Source organism: Malus domestica, chromosome 15, assembly GCF_042453785.1.
Source record: "Malus domestica chromosome 15, GDT2T_hap1".
Lineage (NCBI taxonomy): Eukaryota > Viridiplantae > Streptophyta > Magnoliopsida > Rosales > Rosaceae > Malus > Malus domestica.
The window spans coordinates 52,310,385-52,322,628 of NC_091675.1; the positions used below are offsets into that span (position 1 = coordinate 52,310,385).

General features: G+C 43.8%; 1 protein-coding gene across 1 annotated transcript; it reads left to right on the forward strand.

The window, feature by feature from the left end:
* Nucleotides 1-3,326: 3,326 nt before the first annotated feature.
* On the forward strand, nucleotides 3,327-5,843 carry LOC103454334 (uncharacterized). Its single transcript, XM_008393935.4, has one exon. It carries the CDS (start codon nucleotides 3,546-3,548, stop codon nucleotides 4,188-4,190), a length of 645 nt encoding a protein of 214 aa, XP_008392157.1. The 5' UTR covers nucleotides 3,327-3,545; the 3' UTR covers nucleotides 4,191-5,843.
* Nucleotides 5,844-12,244: the final 6,401 nt, after the last annotated feature.

Consider the following 12,244-nt stretch of genomic DNA (forward strand, 5'->3'; position numbering starts at 1 on the left):
CGGCGCAAATAACAAAAGCGTCCTCGTCGCAACTGGTGTCACTTTGGGCATCACGACTCGAAGCATGGCAAGAGCTACTTCTGCCGCCTCTTTCACCTCTGCATCAACTCTGCCAAGGGAACAAAAGCACCCAAGGCACGAGCCTTTGATCACCTTAGCCTCACTAAGGGCACCAAGGGGGGAAAGCCCAAGGAAATACTCCGAATCCATGCTCTCCGATGCCGATTCAAGCGACAGTTCAGCCATGCAAGTCATGACCATTGGAGCAACTTCAATCGATGAGCAGCTGGCTCAAATGAATGAAGCAATCGCAAGGCTAACCCGAACAGTGGAAGAAAAAGACTTGCAAATTGCAGCACTAGTCAACCGATTGGAGGCACAAGACGGCGATAAACCCGACCCAGAGGATGATCCACTAAAGGGAGGAGCTGGCGGAGACGAAGAACCCCCGGTGAAGAAAATCGATGGGAAGCCGGAGCCAGACCAAGCAACGGCACTCATGGGATCTCTTTCTATCCAGCAGCTGCAGGAGATGATCACCAACACCATCAAGGCACAGTACGAAGGGAGCTCACATACCTCCTTGTTCTACTCGAAGCCCTATTCCAAGAAGATTGATGCCCTAAGGATGCCAAGGGGTTATCAACCACCAAAGTTCATGCAGTTTGATGGAAAAGGAAACCCAAAGCAGCACGTTGCACATTTCGTCGAAACTTGCAACAACGCGGGGACAGAGGGAAACTACCTCGCCAAGCAGTTTGTGCGCTCGCTGAAAGGAAATGCCTTTGAGTGGTACACGGACCTAGAGCCCGAGTCCATCAACAGCTGGGAGCAATTAGAGCGGGAATTCCTCAACCGCTTCTACAGCACCCGCCGCACTGTGAGCATGCTAGAGCTAACGAGCACAAAGCAGTGGAAGGACGAGCCAGTCATTGACTACATCAACAGATGGCGCACTCTAAGCCTCGACTGCAAAGATAGGCTCTCGGAGACCTCTTCAATTGAGATGTGCATCCAGGGCATGCAATGGGGTTTGCAATACATTCTTCAAGGCATCAAACCACGGACCTTCGAAGAGCTAGCCACTCGCGCCCATGACATGGAGCTAAGCATCGCCCATCATGGGAAGAAGGAACCGATCGCCAACTACAAGAACGACAAAGTTCTTGAGACAAAGGTGGAGAAGGCTACGTGGAAATCCACAAAGGAAGCAATGACAGTCAACAAAGCTCCCGTCAAAATCCCTACACGAGGCAAGGCGATTCAAACCAAAGATTTTCGTGATCAAGAGATGCGTAGACGTACTTTGAAGGAGCTTGAGGAGAAGATTTATCCATTCCCCGACTCTGATGTAGTTGCCATGCTGGATGACTTGTTGGACAAGAAGGTGATCAGTTTGCCTGAGTGCAGACGGCCGGAAGAGATGAATCATACCGACAACCCAAGATACTGTAAATTCCACCGCTTCATCAGTCATCCAACGGAAAAGTGCTTCGTACTGAAAGATCTCATCTTGAAGCTAGCACAGCAAGGGGAAATCGAGCTTGACCTCGAAGACACGGTTGCGGCACACACTACTACTATCGTGTTTGAATCACTCGATCCTGTGCATATCCGAAGCATGCATGACCATTCCTGTCAATGTTCAAGTCACATGACACCTCCTACACAACCATCACCAGGGGCAAGCAACCAAGATGCATCTACTGGTGATAAGAAAGGGTGGACATCGGTGACCTACAAAATGAGGAAGCCAAGACCACAAGTCACAAGGCCAAAAGAGGAGCCTAAACCCACCCCTCGAACTTCAGTCTTCGAAAGGCTGAATTATTCAAAACCTAGAATTGCAGCACTTGATCGCATCAGTGGTCGAGACCAAACTTTCGTCTTCAAAAGGCTTGAGACGCCAACACCGCAAAGATCAGTCTTTGAAAGGTTATCAAAACCCAAGAAACAAAGAGGCACAGCTAGATCTCTTCCGCAACGGTCGGCTTTGGACAGATTTGAAGAAACTAAGAAGCCTTCTAGAAACAGGAAGACAACGCCAAAGGGAGAGAAGCTCGACAGTCTAGCAGGAAAAGACGATGTTCAAAGCTTGATTCCTTCAAGGATGAAACGTCAAGCAACTTTAGAAGTCGACACAAAAGGACCACTAAAGGTAAGGAGGCGCACCATCATCTACACCGGCCAATCTTCACGGCAACAAACCCAAGAGGACCACACTGAAGAGAAGGCTCAAGAAGACAAAGAAGAAGAAATCCTGGAAAAAGACGTCACTTCCGGCTCTGTCAACTCAAAATTTTCACCTCAATTGCTGGGGGCATGCTCCAAAAACATGCCAGTCAAGCCGAGTGAAGTTGAAGGATGGACTTATGTCACGCCGAAGAAATTGCACAAGAAGCATATGTCTTCTCCACAAGCTCACCAATGGGAAAGGGGGCAAAACAGCTCATGTTCACCTCTAGAACAATGTGAAAGTGTTGGAGATAATGAAACTTTGACACGAAGATCATCCATCCCCATCACGATGCGTGACATCTTCCCAGAAGACTTCTTCAACTACTCAGTCAAGGCTCCTTGCTACGAAGATTGCGAGGAACAACTCTCTCAGATCGCTTGACGAACCAAAGCTCCTTGTCCGCACGAGCCTAAACTGTAGGACACGAAGCTCCTCGCCTGCACGAGCCTAAACTGCATGGCACAACGCTCCTGGTCTGCACGAGCTGAAACTGCAACACGACACCAAATGCTCCTTGTTTGCACGAGTTGAAACTGCAAACGACACCAACACTCCTTGCCTGCATGAGTTAAAACTGCAAACGGCACCACCAAAAGAAAATACCAAGAAAAAAATGTGTTTTGAACTACGTTATGACTTGATCTCTTCTTTGGAGGGGTACGTAGGCAGCTCGAATGTTCAATTTTTCGAGTTCAGTCACATCAAAATATAAATAAATGTTTTATTAAAGAAAGTCAATCTTATTAAAAAAAAAAAAAAAAAAAAAGGGGGTTTGATTAAAGTCTCATTAATGAAGGTCAATTTTATTACAAATTTACTTGCAATTTTCTTGGTACAAAATTAAATTACAATTTCTTTAAAAAAAAAAATTATTAAAAAAAAAAAATTTAAAAAAAAAAAATATATATATATATATATACATATCTGAGCCCAGCTACAAAATTTGGCCCATCTCCATCTCTCCTCAGACCCAAACCGTGAGCCCGGCTACAAAATCTGACCCACTTGGCTCCTTTCCCCATGTCTTCAGCCTGATCACTAGAGCTCTCCTTTCGGACCGACGCTGACGACCTGAGAATCTCACCCTGGAGCACCGATGGAGTGCGCTGATGCTGGTCTGCAAGCCGTGGCTGCAGGTGTGCAAGGATCCCTGCCTCAACTCCGCCTTCGACCTTGAGCGGCGGATCGATTCCATACTCCGATCTGTCGTCCATTGGAGCGCGGGCTCGTTGGAACAGATCCGCACCAGGCACTGCTCCAACCAGTCCTTCCCACACACTCCCCACTGAGAAAGCGAGAGACAACAATGGCAGTCTCGATACCCATAGTCGCCATCGTTACCTCCCTCCATCTCATCGCCTTCATCTTCGCCGTCGGCACCGAACGACGCCGTAGCACGGCAAAGATAGTGCCCGATGAGTACGACGAGCGTACCTACTGCGTGTACGGCACGGATGCCTCCACGGTGTACGGACTAGCGGCGTTTGGGCTGCTTGCCGTCAGCCAGACGGTGCTTAACGTCGTCACCAGGTGTCTCTGCTGCGGCAAAGGTCTAGTCACTGGCTCCTCCACCACTTGGACCGTCTTCTTCTTCGTCTTCTCCTGGACAACCTTTTTGGGAGCGGAGGCGTGCTTGTTGGCTGGGTCGGCAAAGAATGCATACCACACCAAGTACCGGGGAATCTTCAAAGTAGATGACTTGTCCTGTGCTACTCTGCGCAAGGGCATGTTTGCCGCCGGCACTGTTCTTACGCTGTTGTCACTGGCAGGGTCAAGCCTTTACTACTGGGCGCATTCCAAAGCTGATACTGGAGAAACGGAGAGTGTTTTCTCAGATCAAGGGCGAGGTCGGATTGAAGATTTTATCCTGTCTTTGCCGTTCCCCGACCATCCATGCTCATCATCATCGTCCTCTCAAGCCTCCTCGCAAGGTCCCCAAGACACCCCATAAGGTTCTGGATGCTCCATCACTACAAGATGACTTTTACTTGAACCTTGTGGAATGGTCTTCCCAAAATGCTCTGGCAGTTTGACTCGGCACCAGTGTTTATCTTTGGAGTACATCAAACAAGCAAGGTGACAAAATTGTGTGACTTGAGGCCTAATGACGGTGTGTGCTCTATCCAACGGACACGGGAGGGGTCAGACTTGTCAATTGGCACAAGTCTTGGTCGAGTCCAGGTTCGGGATGGGATGCAGTGCAAGAGGGTTCGAACGATGGGTAGGCACCAAACAAGGACTGGAATTTTGGCGTGGAACTCGCGCATATTAGCTTCAGAAAGCCGAGACCGGAACATACTTCAACATGATCCTCGAGTCCCAGACAATTACATCAGCAAGCCTGTTGGCCACAAGTCTGAGGTATATGGGCTGAAATGGTCTAATGACGACAGGGATTTGCTGAGGATCTTCTCTCTGTCAGAGCTCCGTAAAGCTTTCAGAGAAAATGGTGGATCTGCTGTCGTCGTACCCTCATCCACTTCAAGGCCGAGACTTCCTGCATACGCCACGAACTCCACTCCTCCGTCTTCTTCCTCCACGGCTGCGTCAAACTCCAAGCTCTCCACTTCTCTTCCTCGGCTGCCCAGCAATGGAAGCAGCAACCCAGCTTCTTCTTCCTAGCTGATCATCCTTCCCCAACAGCACCGTGTCGAGAGTAGCAGCAGGCGGAGCGAGAGAGACGCCAACGGCAAGGATCTCGACCTCGAGAGAGACGGCTCTCGTGGCATCAGCGACGAAAAGAATGGCGAGACGTGCAGGAAGAAGCTCAGGCTCTCCAAGGATCAATCTCCGCTGTCTCTGCGACATCCAGCCCAACCCCTCTTCACCATTAGAGCTCCACATTCGAGATGCTGGAAGGTGGTGCCAACTCTGTCGCCGCGTCGTCTGAATCTCCACCAAACCCCACCTGCTGTATATGGTGCGCACACCCGGAGCAAGTTGGGCTGCGCTCTCGGCATCGACTCCTTCCACCGCAGCGCTTGGCCTCCATCTAATAATTTGCACCATCCAAGGAACCTGCACATCCTCACCAGTACCTGCACCAGTATCTTAAAACTCCTCGAGGTCCTGCCATGGCGTCTCTGTCCGTCACAGCTGCCCTGGTCACCTCCACCTCCACCGTCTCTTGCCTCGCAGCTGCCAACAACTTCAAAGACCGCTGTCAAACGACTAGCCGGCCGAGAAGCTCTTCCTCAAACTCGAGCTCCGCTCCCTGCAAATTCCTCTACCCACTACCCAAATTTATACAGAAAAAATATATTAAAAAAAAAAAAAAAAAAAAAAAAAAAGGATGGTGGAGCAAAGTGGTGATGGCACCACGTGAAAAAAGGAGAGGTGCGTCTGGCACCATGATTAAAGAAAAGAATTGTTTGATATTTGGTGCTCAGGCACCATGTGCAAAAAATAAAACAGAGGAAAAGAAAGGAAAATAAAAAATAAAAAAATAAAAAATAAAATAAAAAAAAAAAAAACATTAAGAGAAATAAAAGTCCATTTTATTTATTTTTCTGGAAATTTTACATAAATTTGCATTATACATACCTAAAAAAAAAAAAAAAAAAAAAAAAAAAAAAAAAAAAAAAAAAAATCAAATCAAATCAAATTTACAAGAGGGGATATTCAAGGACGATCAGGTGGCGCCTCACAACTCGGCAGTGCTCCAGGAAGAGAAGGCGCCGGAGGTTGACTGTTTGAAGCCTCAGCAGTCGGTACAGCCCCAGAAGACGAAGGTAAATGCTGCTGGAACAAACCCACAAACCTCTGATGATCAAGTAAAATCTGACCATCAGATTCCTGCATCTGGTAAATCTTCCTCTTCATGTTTGTCGCATAGCTATGTGCGAGCTTATGCAACTGTTTATTCTCCTGCTTGAGCCCTCTAATCTCCTGTTTGAGACTCATCACTTCAGCCGCCAATGATTCAACTTGACGGGTTCGAGCAAATAGGCGTTGGGCCATATTAGACACAGAACCTGCACACTGCACACTGAGAGCCAGAGAATCCTTAACAGCCAACTCATCAGACCGTTTGGAAAGTAGTCTGTTATCTCTGGGAGTGACAAGGTTTCGGGCCACCACCGCAGCGGTCATATCATTCTTCACCACCGAATCCCCAACGGTAAGAGGACCAGTAGGGGATATGAAGGATGGGCGCCATATGTTGTCTGGAGAAGGCGGGACTGCCTCTTCACCAAGATTCAAGTCAAAACGACGGTCGGAGGGTCCAGACATTTTCAAAGTGTTGAAGGAAGAAGAGATCAGACAAATCAAGATCTTAGAAGTGCAAGAGGGGAGTTTTCACAAGCGAAAATTCAAGTGTGCTTTGAAACAAACTGCATGCCTCTATAAAAAATCAGCACTCGACGGGATTTCAGAGATCGAAGAGGCGAGCTCAGAATTCGAAGAGGCCATTCAAAAATCGAAGAGGCAAGCTCAGAAATCGGAGAAGCATCTTGCTTTTCCAGACGCGTCAACACCCGTCACACGCAAACTCAGCTTTGCGGAAATCACGGGCAATTTGTTAAAGCGCCAATCCCAGATATCGAAGAGGCGCCAGTCTTTTCAGCCTCGTCATCACCTGTCATATGCACACTCAACTTTGCGCAAATCACGGGCAATTTGTCGAAGATTTTCGGTGAAGGAGAAAGCACGTGAAATTTTACTGTTCAATCACGCGTTAGTTGTCGACACGAGTGAAAGAATAGTACATCTACAAGTATTAAAGAACTTCCTATAAACTGTCTACCTTCACCCTACATAGTAAGGCAGACATACATAACATTTCTTCATCTCCAAAAATGCTTTCCCAAAGAAACCTCTCGAGTCATTCAGTGTTCCTTATTCCTTGGGGTACCTCGGCAAACAAATGACACCAAAGCAAAAGTATCTCATATCACTAGGGTAGAAAGCAAGAGTATCTCATATCATGCGTTCTCCCTGTCCTTTCCTTTGTCCTTGTTCTTACTTACAAAGACAAGGATAAAGAAAACAATATGCCGGAACTTCCACTCAAACTCGGGTAAGGAACCGACTGCTTGGAACCCTTCCCTGATTGACTACCTAGCACTGCTCTCGAGTACTCGCCTTCTACTGCTGCTGTACTTTCAAAGAAGCTGCCACATCTGCCTGGAGAACAGATAAGGCAAGTGAAAATGATACCTTGCAGCATGTGGAGACAAGGTGCAGAAGGAACAAGCAGAGAAGAATGCGGTCTGCACGGTCAACTCAGCAGAAGGAGTCCGAACTGAGGAACTCGAGAAGCTGCCATATCTGCCTGAAGAAACAAGCAGAGAAGAATGCAGCATGCACAGTCAACTCAGCAGAAAGAGTCTGAGATGAAGAACTCGAGAAGATGTCGCATCTGCCTGAGGACGGTGAACTTGTTTTGACCCTCAAATTCTTGGGTCGACTTACTAGGCGTTGTGGGCTGCACGTGCCGATTCACCACCCTTGAATCGAATCCTTAAAGATCAAGTCACCAACTGGAAGAAGAGTTCATCAATCTTGAAGATCATACCGTTGACCAAACTGCTCAGGTGTGAATTAGAAAGATTGAACAAAGAAACAGGTTGTCACCTTTACCTCGTGCCTGCTTGCCATGTGTTCGAGTCAACTTTCAAGAATCAAGCCTCAACGGCCCTTGAAGAAGCTTCCAGCCAAATTCAAAATCAAGCCTTGACGGCCCTTGAGGAAATCACAAGTCTGATTCAAGATTAAGTGTCTACCACCCTTGAATCAAAACCTAGTTCAAGAATAAGCTGTGGAAAATCAACAATTGGAGGAATCCAGAAAAACCTCCAACCCAGTTCAAGATCAAAGCTGTGGAAAGTCAACAAGCGCAACAAAATATGTGCCGATTCACCCACTACCAAAGCCAAAGATCATCTACCACATGAGGCCCCTTGTGGTCCAATTTCAACCTTCAAGATCAAGCCTCGACGGTCCTTGAAGAAATTTCAAATAAAAGTTCAAGAACAAGCCTCAACGGCCCTTGAAGAAATTTCAAACGAAAGTTCAAGAACAAGCCTCAACGGCCCTTGAAGAAATCTCAAGCCCAATTCAAGATCAAGCCTCGACGGCCCTTGGATCGACATCTACAGTAAGGGACTTCAAAACGCATCTCCTACACGTGACAAGCACATGTATACGACGTGCCTTGAAGTGGGGGCATTTGTAGACATCGAAATTTCGGTAAATAAATGTTGACCGATAAATCAAAGTGTCAACGCTCATGTATTACATAAATTTTACACGTAGCGTGTGACTAAACGAAAATTGAAATGAGTTGGAAAAGTCATCAAATAGGACACGTGTCAACACCTGGCAGAAACGACTTATTTCATCTGGAATATTATATTCAAAATTAGGCCTTGGAAAATTCTATAAATACAAGCCCATTTCATTCATTTGAGGGGGGGAGGAATTCAGATTACACCTTGAAGCTCTGAAGCTCTGAAACTCCGAAGCTCTCAAGCATCCAGGTTCCCGAAGAATCGAGAAAGCTCTCTTCGTTCTTCGTTCATCGTTCTTCCAAGATCAAGCCCAAACGGCCCTTTGGATCAACAATCATCCACCAATTCAAGATCAAGCCCCGACGGCCCTTGAAGAAAGTGTTCTTCGTTCTTCGTTCATCGTTCTTCCAAGATCAAGCCCAAACGGCCCTCTGGATCAACAATCATCCACCAATTCAAGATCAAGCCCCGACGGCCCTTGAAGAAAGTGTTCTTCATTCTTCGTTCATCGTTCTTTCAAGATCAAGCCCCGACGACTCTTGAAGAAAGCCCCATCGTTCATCATCCGTTCATCCAAGATCAAGCCCCAACGGCCCCTTTGGATTAACAACGTCGACAAATCCACACATCCAACCGTTCTTCAAGATCAAGCCCAAAAGCCCTTGAAGATCCGTCCATCACTGTTCTTCAAGATCAAGCCCAAACGCCCTTGAAGATCTGCTCATTACCGTTATTCAAGATCAAGCCTCAAACGGCCCTTGAAGAAACATTCATCCTCAAGATCAAGCCCCAACGGCTCCTTGAAGATCCGCTCAAATCCACCTCCAAAGATCAAGCCCACGGCCATTTGAAGAAACTTCCAACAGTTCATCCAAGATCAAGCCTTGACGGCCCTTGGATCAACGAAATATCCACCAATCAACACCTTACGGAGATCGAATCAGAGGATCAAAATAGAGAGAGATTGTAACCCAAAATCATCAAATACAAATATTTGTTTGTGCGCGTTGTTCTTGTCTCTTTCGTTTCAGGAATTTTCCGTGTTCACACACATATTTAATTACCTTTTTGTAGTCCTATTGTAAATAATTCATGTAAATCCTATATTGCAAATGGATATTAAATAGATATGATCGTGAATTTAAAACCATTAAGATATAAGCAAACTTAGACCAAAAACTAAGAACGTATTTACGAGCCTAATAATACCATTAGTACCCAAACAATTTAGGTCTTTAATTTATGTAAATTTGTGGTCCATTCTAAACAAATGAGTTTTTTTTTCTTGTTATCAAAGAATAAAAATTTTAAGTTGACTACTATTTTGTTAACAGAATTAGTAGATTTAGGAAATTTAATCTATATTTTCTATACTTAAAAAAATAAATAATCTTCTATAGAAGAATAATCTGATTTATACAAATGACATTTCAACGTCAGAAATCATATGGCTACCTTACTTGAATATATTATTTGAAATGGGAAACTAGGAAACACAAAAATTGAACTCTTACCGTGCAATGCAGCAATGGCGAGATAAATTCCCTAAATGCAGAAATCCTCACCACCTCAGTTGGTACAAAATTGTTTTGTATTTATTGAATGGACATTTTTGTTCGAAGTACTTAAAAAGAATTATACACTAAAACGGAAGGGCCACCAATAACCTATTTGTCTAGTAATACTTTGTCTCTTCTTGATGTTACAAAGTTTCAAATTTGAATTCACCTTCGTAGATATAACAATTTAAAAGTCTAAAACCAAAGGACTCAGTCGTATTCCAAACATGAAAGTTCCGAAACATAAGCACATGCTTATATCTAGGAGAATACATATATTGCTTTGCCTCACTACGAGACACAATGACATTAGTTACAACAAATGAAGTGAGTGTGAGTGAAAAGTTTATCAGGGGCTAATTACTCAAATCACAATCAGATGGTTTTTTTATTGCCAAATAGAGATGTTGCCAAAGTTAACATTTCATTTAATCGGAACAAATGAGTATAAAAAAGGGACAAAAGATTAAAAATATTAGAATTAAGAAGAAAATACGCAAAATAAGATTACAAAATTGTTGACAGGAGCACTTGCGAAGAGGCTATTACAAATAATTCGAATTCAGACCACCTAATTAGAAAGAGAACCATTCCCCTAATTTTTCAAATCCAAACACAAAGCAAAGAAGAGAATGTACTAAGTAACTAAGAACCTATTTAAAACAAAGTGTACTAGATTATTTCTGACATAGATAAAACAGTCTGAGAATGAGTAGAAGAATTAGAAGAAGTAGAACTATAAATTAAAGAGAATGGCTTTCGCATACTACTTTCTTGTGTCTACAGACTTGTCTATTTTTCAACTTTTCAAATGGATAAATTAACAATAAGACATTTTTTTAGATCAACGGGCTCGGAGGTATCCATTCTAACGACACCGATACTATTCTCAACGTTACTACCTGCCAAATCCGTCAAGTGTGAGGTTTTACTACAAAAGATCTCGGTATTAATTAGAATAGAGAAATCATATTTAAAGCCACATTTGTTGACTTCTCCCACCGATGTGGGACTGCCAACAAGAAGGTAAGTAGGGGTGTGCAGAAGAAAAAGAGTTTGGAGATCATTTGTCATTTTTTTTGTGGGAAATCATTTCTCATTAAAAATTGATCAGAATTTGCAGATATACAAATTTAAAACCTATATATTGTCAACAACTAATAAGATATAGCAAGACTGCTTAATATACGCAAGGAAGAGACAGATAGAAGTGTCGAAATTTTTTTTAAGGGTTTTTAAGCTGAAACATGTATAAACCCAATAAGAGTATTAAGTAAAGAAGAACTCAGCATGAAATAAAATTATAAAATCATTGAAAAGATCAGTACTAGATTGCTGGAAATGCAAAATGTTTATGCGTACCTCCTTGAGCAACACCGCAATAGACTTATCAGGGCCTCCGAGCGCCACAGCATCACCCTCCACTTTGGTCGTCGAAGGTGCATCGACGTGATCTTGTTGCTTTGGCAATGGCGCAGGACCAGGTTTCACTGCATCTTTGGCATCGGCGCAGCCACAGTCTCCCATAGTGTTCCCCATTTTTACAACACCAGCAACAAGAGGAAGAGGGAAAAGATCTAGAGGAAGAATTAATGAGATGAAATATAGGATATGATTATGATAAGATTACGGCCTAGCTAGGGCTTGGGTCATGTTTGGTTTGTAAATATAGGGCTCCAATTTAGGGCCACGTTCACTCTTCTTTCTAAGACCTTATCATTTTGCTAATTCCAAATGTTTTCCCGAAACTTTAATGGCAGAAAACAGATGTTTACTTAATTCGATATGTCTTTCCTTTTTTTTTTTCTTCTTTTAATCTCTTTCTGGTTTAAATATCGTTGACCTGTCAAATATCATTCCTTTTTCTTTTTGATAATCAAAATATCATTCATTGACTCAGATTCTGCTCTTGCGGTTTAATTGATTTCAATTGCAAAAGTGGATAATTACTTTATGGGAAGTTTAGTACTGAATTGTTGTGCCCTTATGCACCAAAGTTGTCTTGTGAAATTCGTTATATCTATCGTAAAAAGAATTTTGTTACCGATAATTTGACTTGTTTGAATTTGTAATGCAGTTTGAGTCCAATGTTTTTTAGCAAGCTACTCCTTGTTATCGGTTACTAGTTGCAGATATAGTTAGGAACTCGTGATATTCTATTGTATACTTCATTTTCTTTTAGGTTTATGCCCCGTTGCTAACCAATATATATA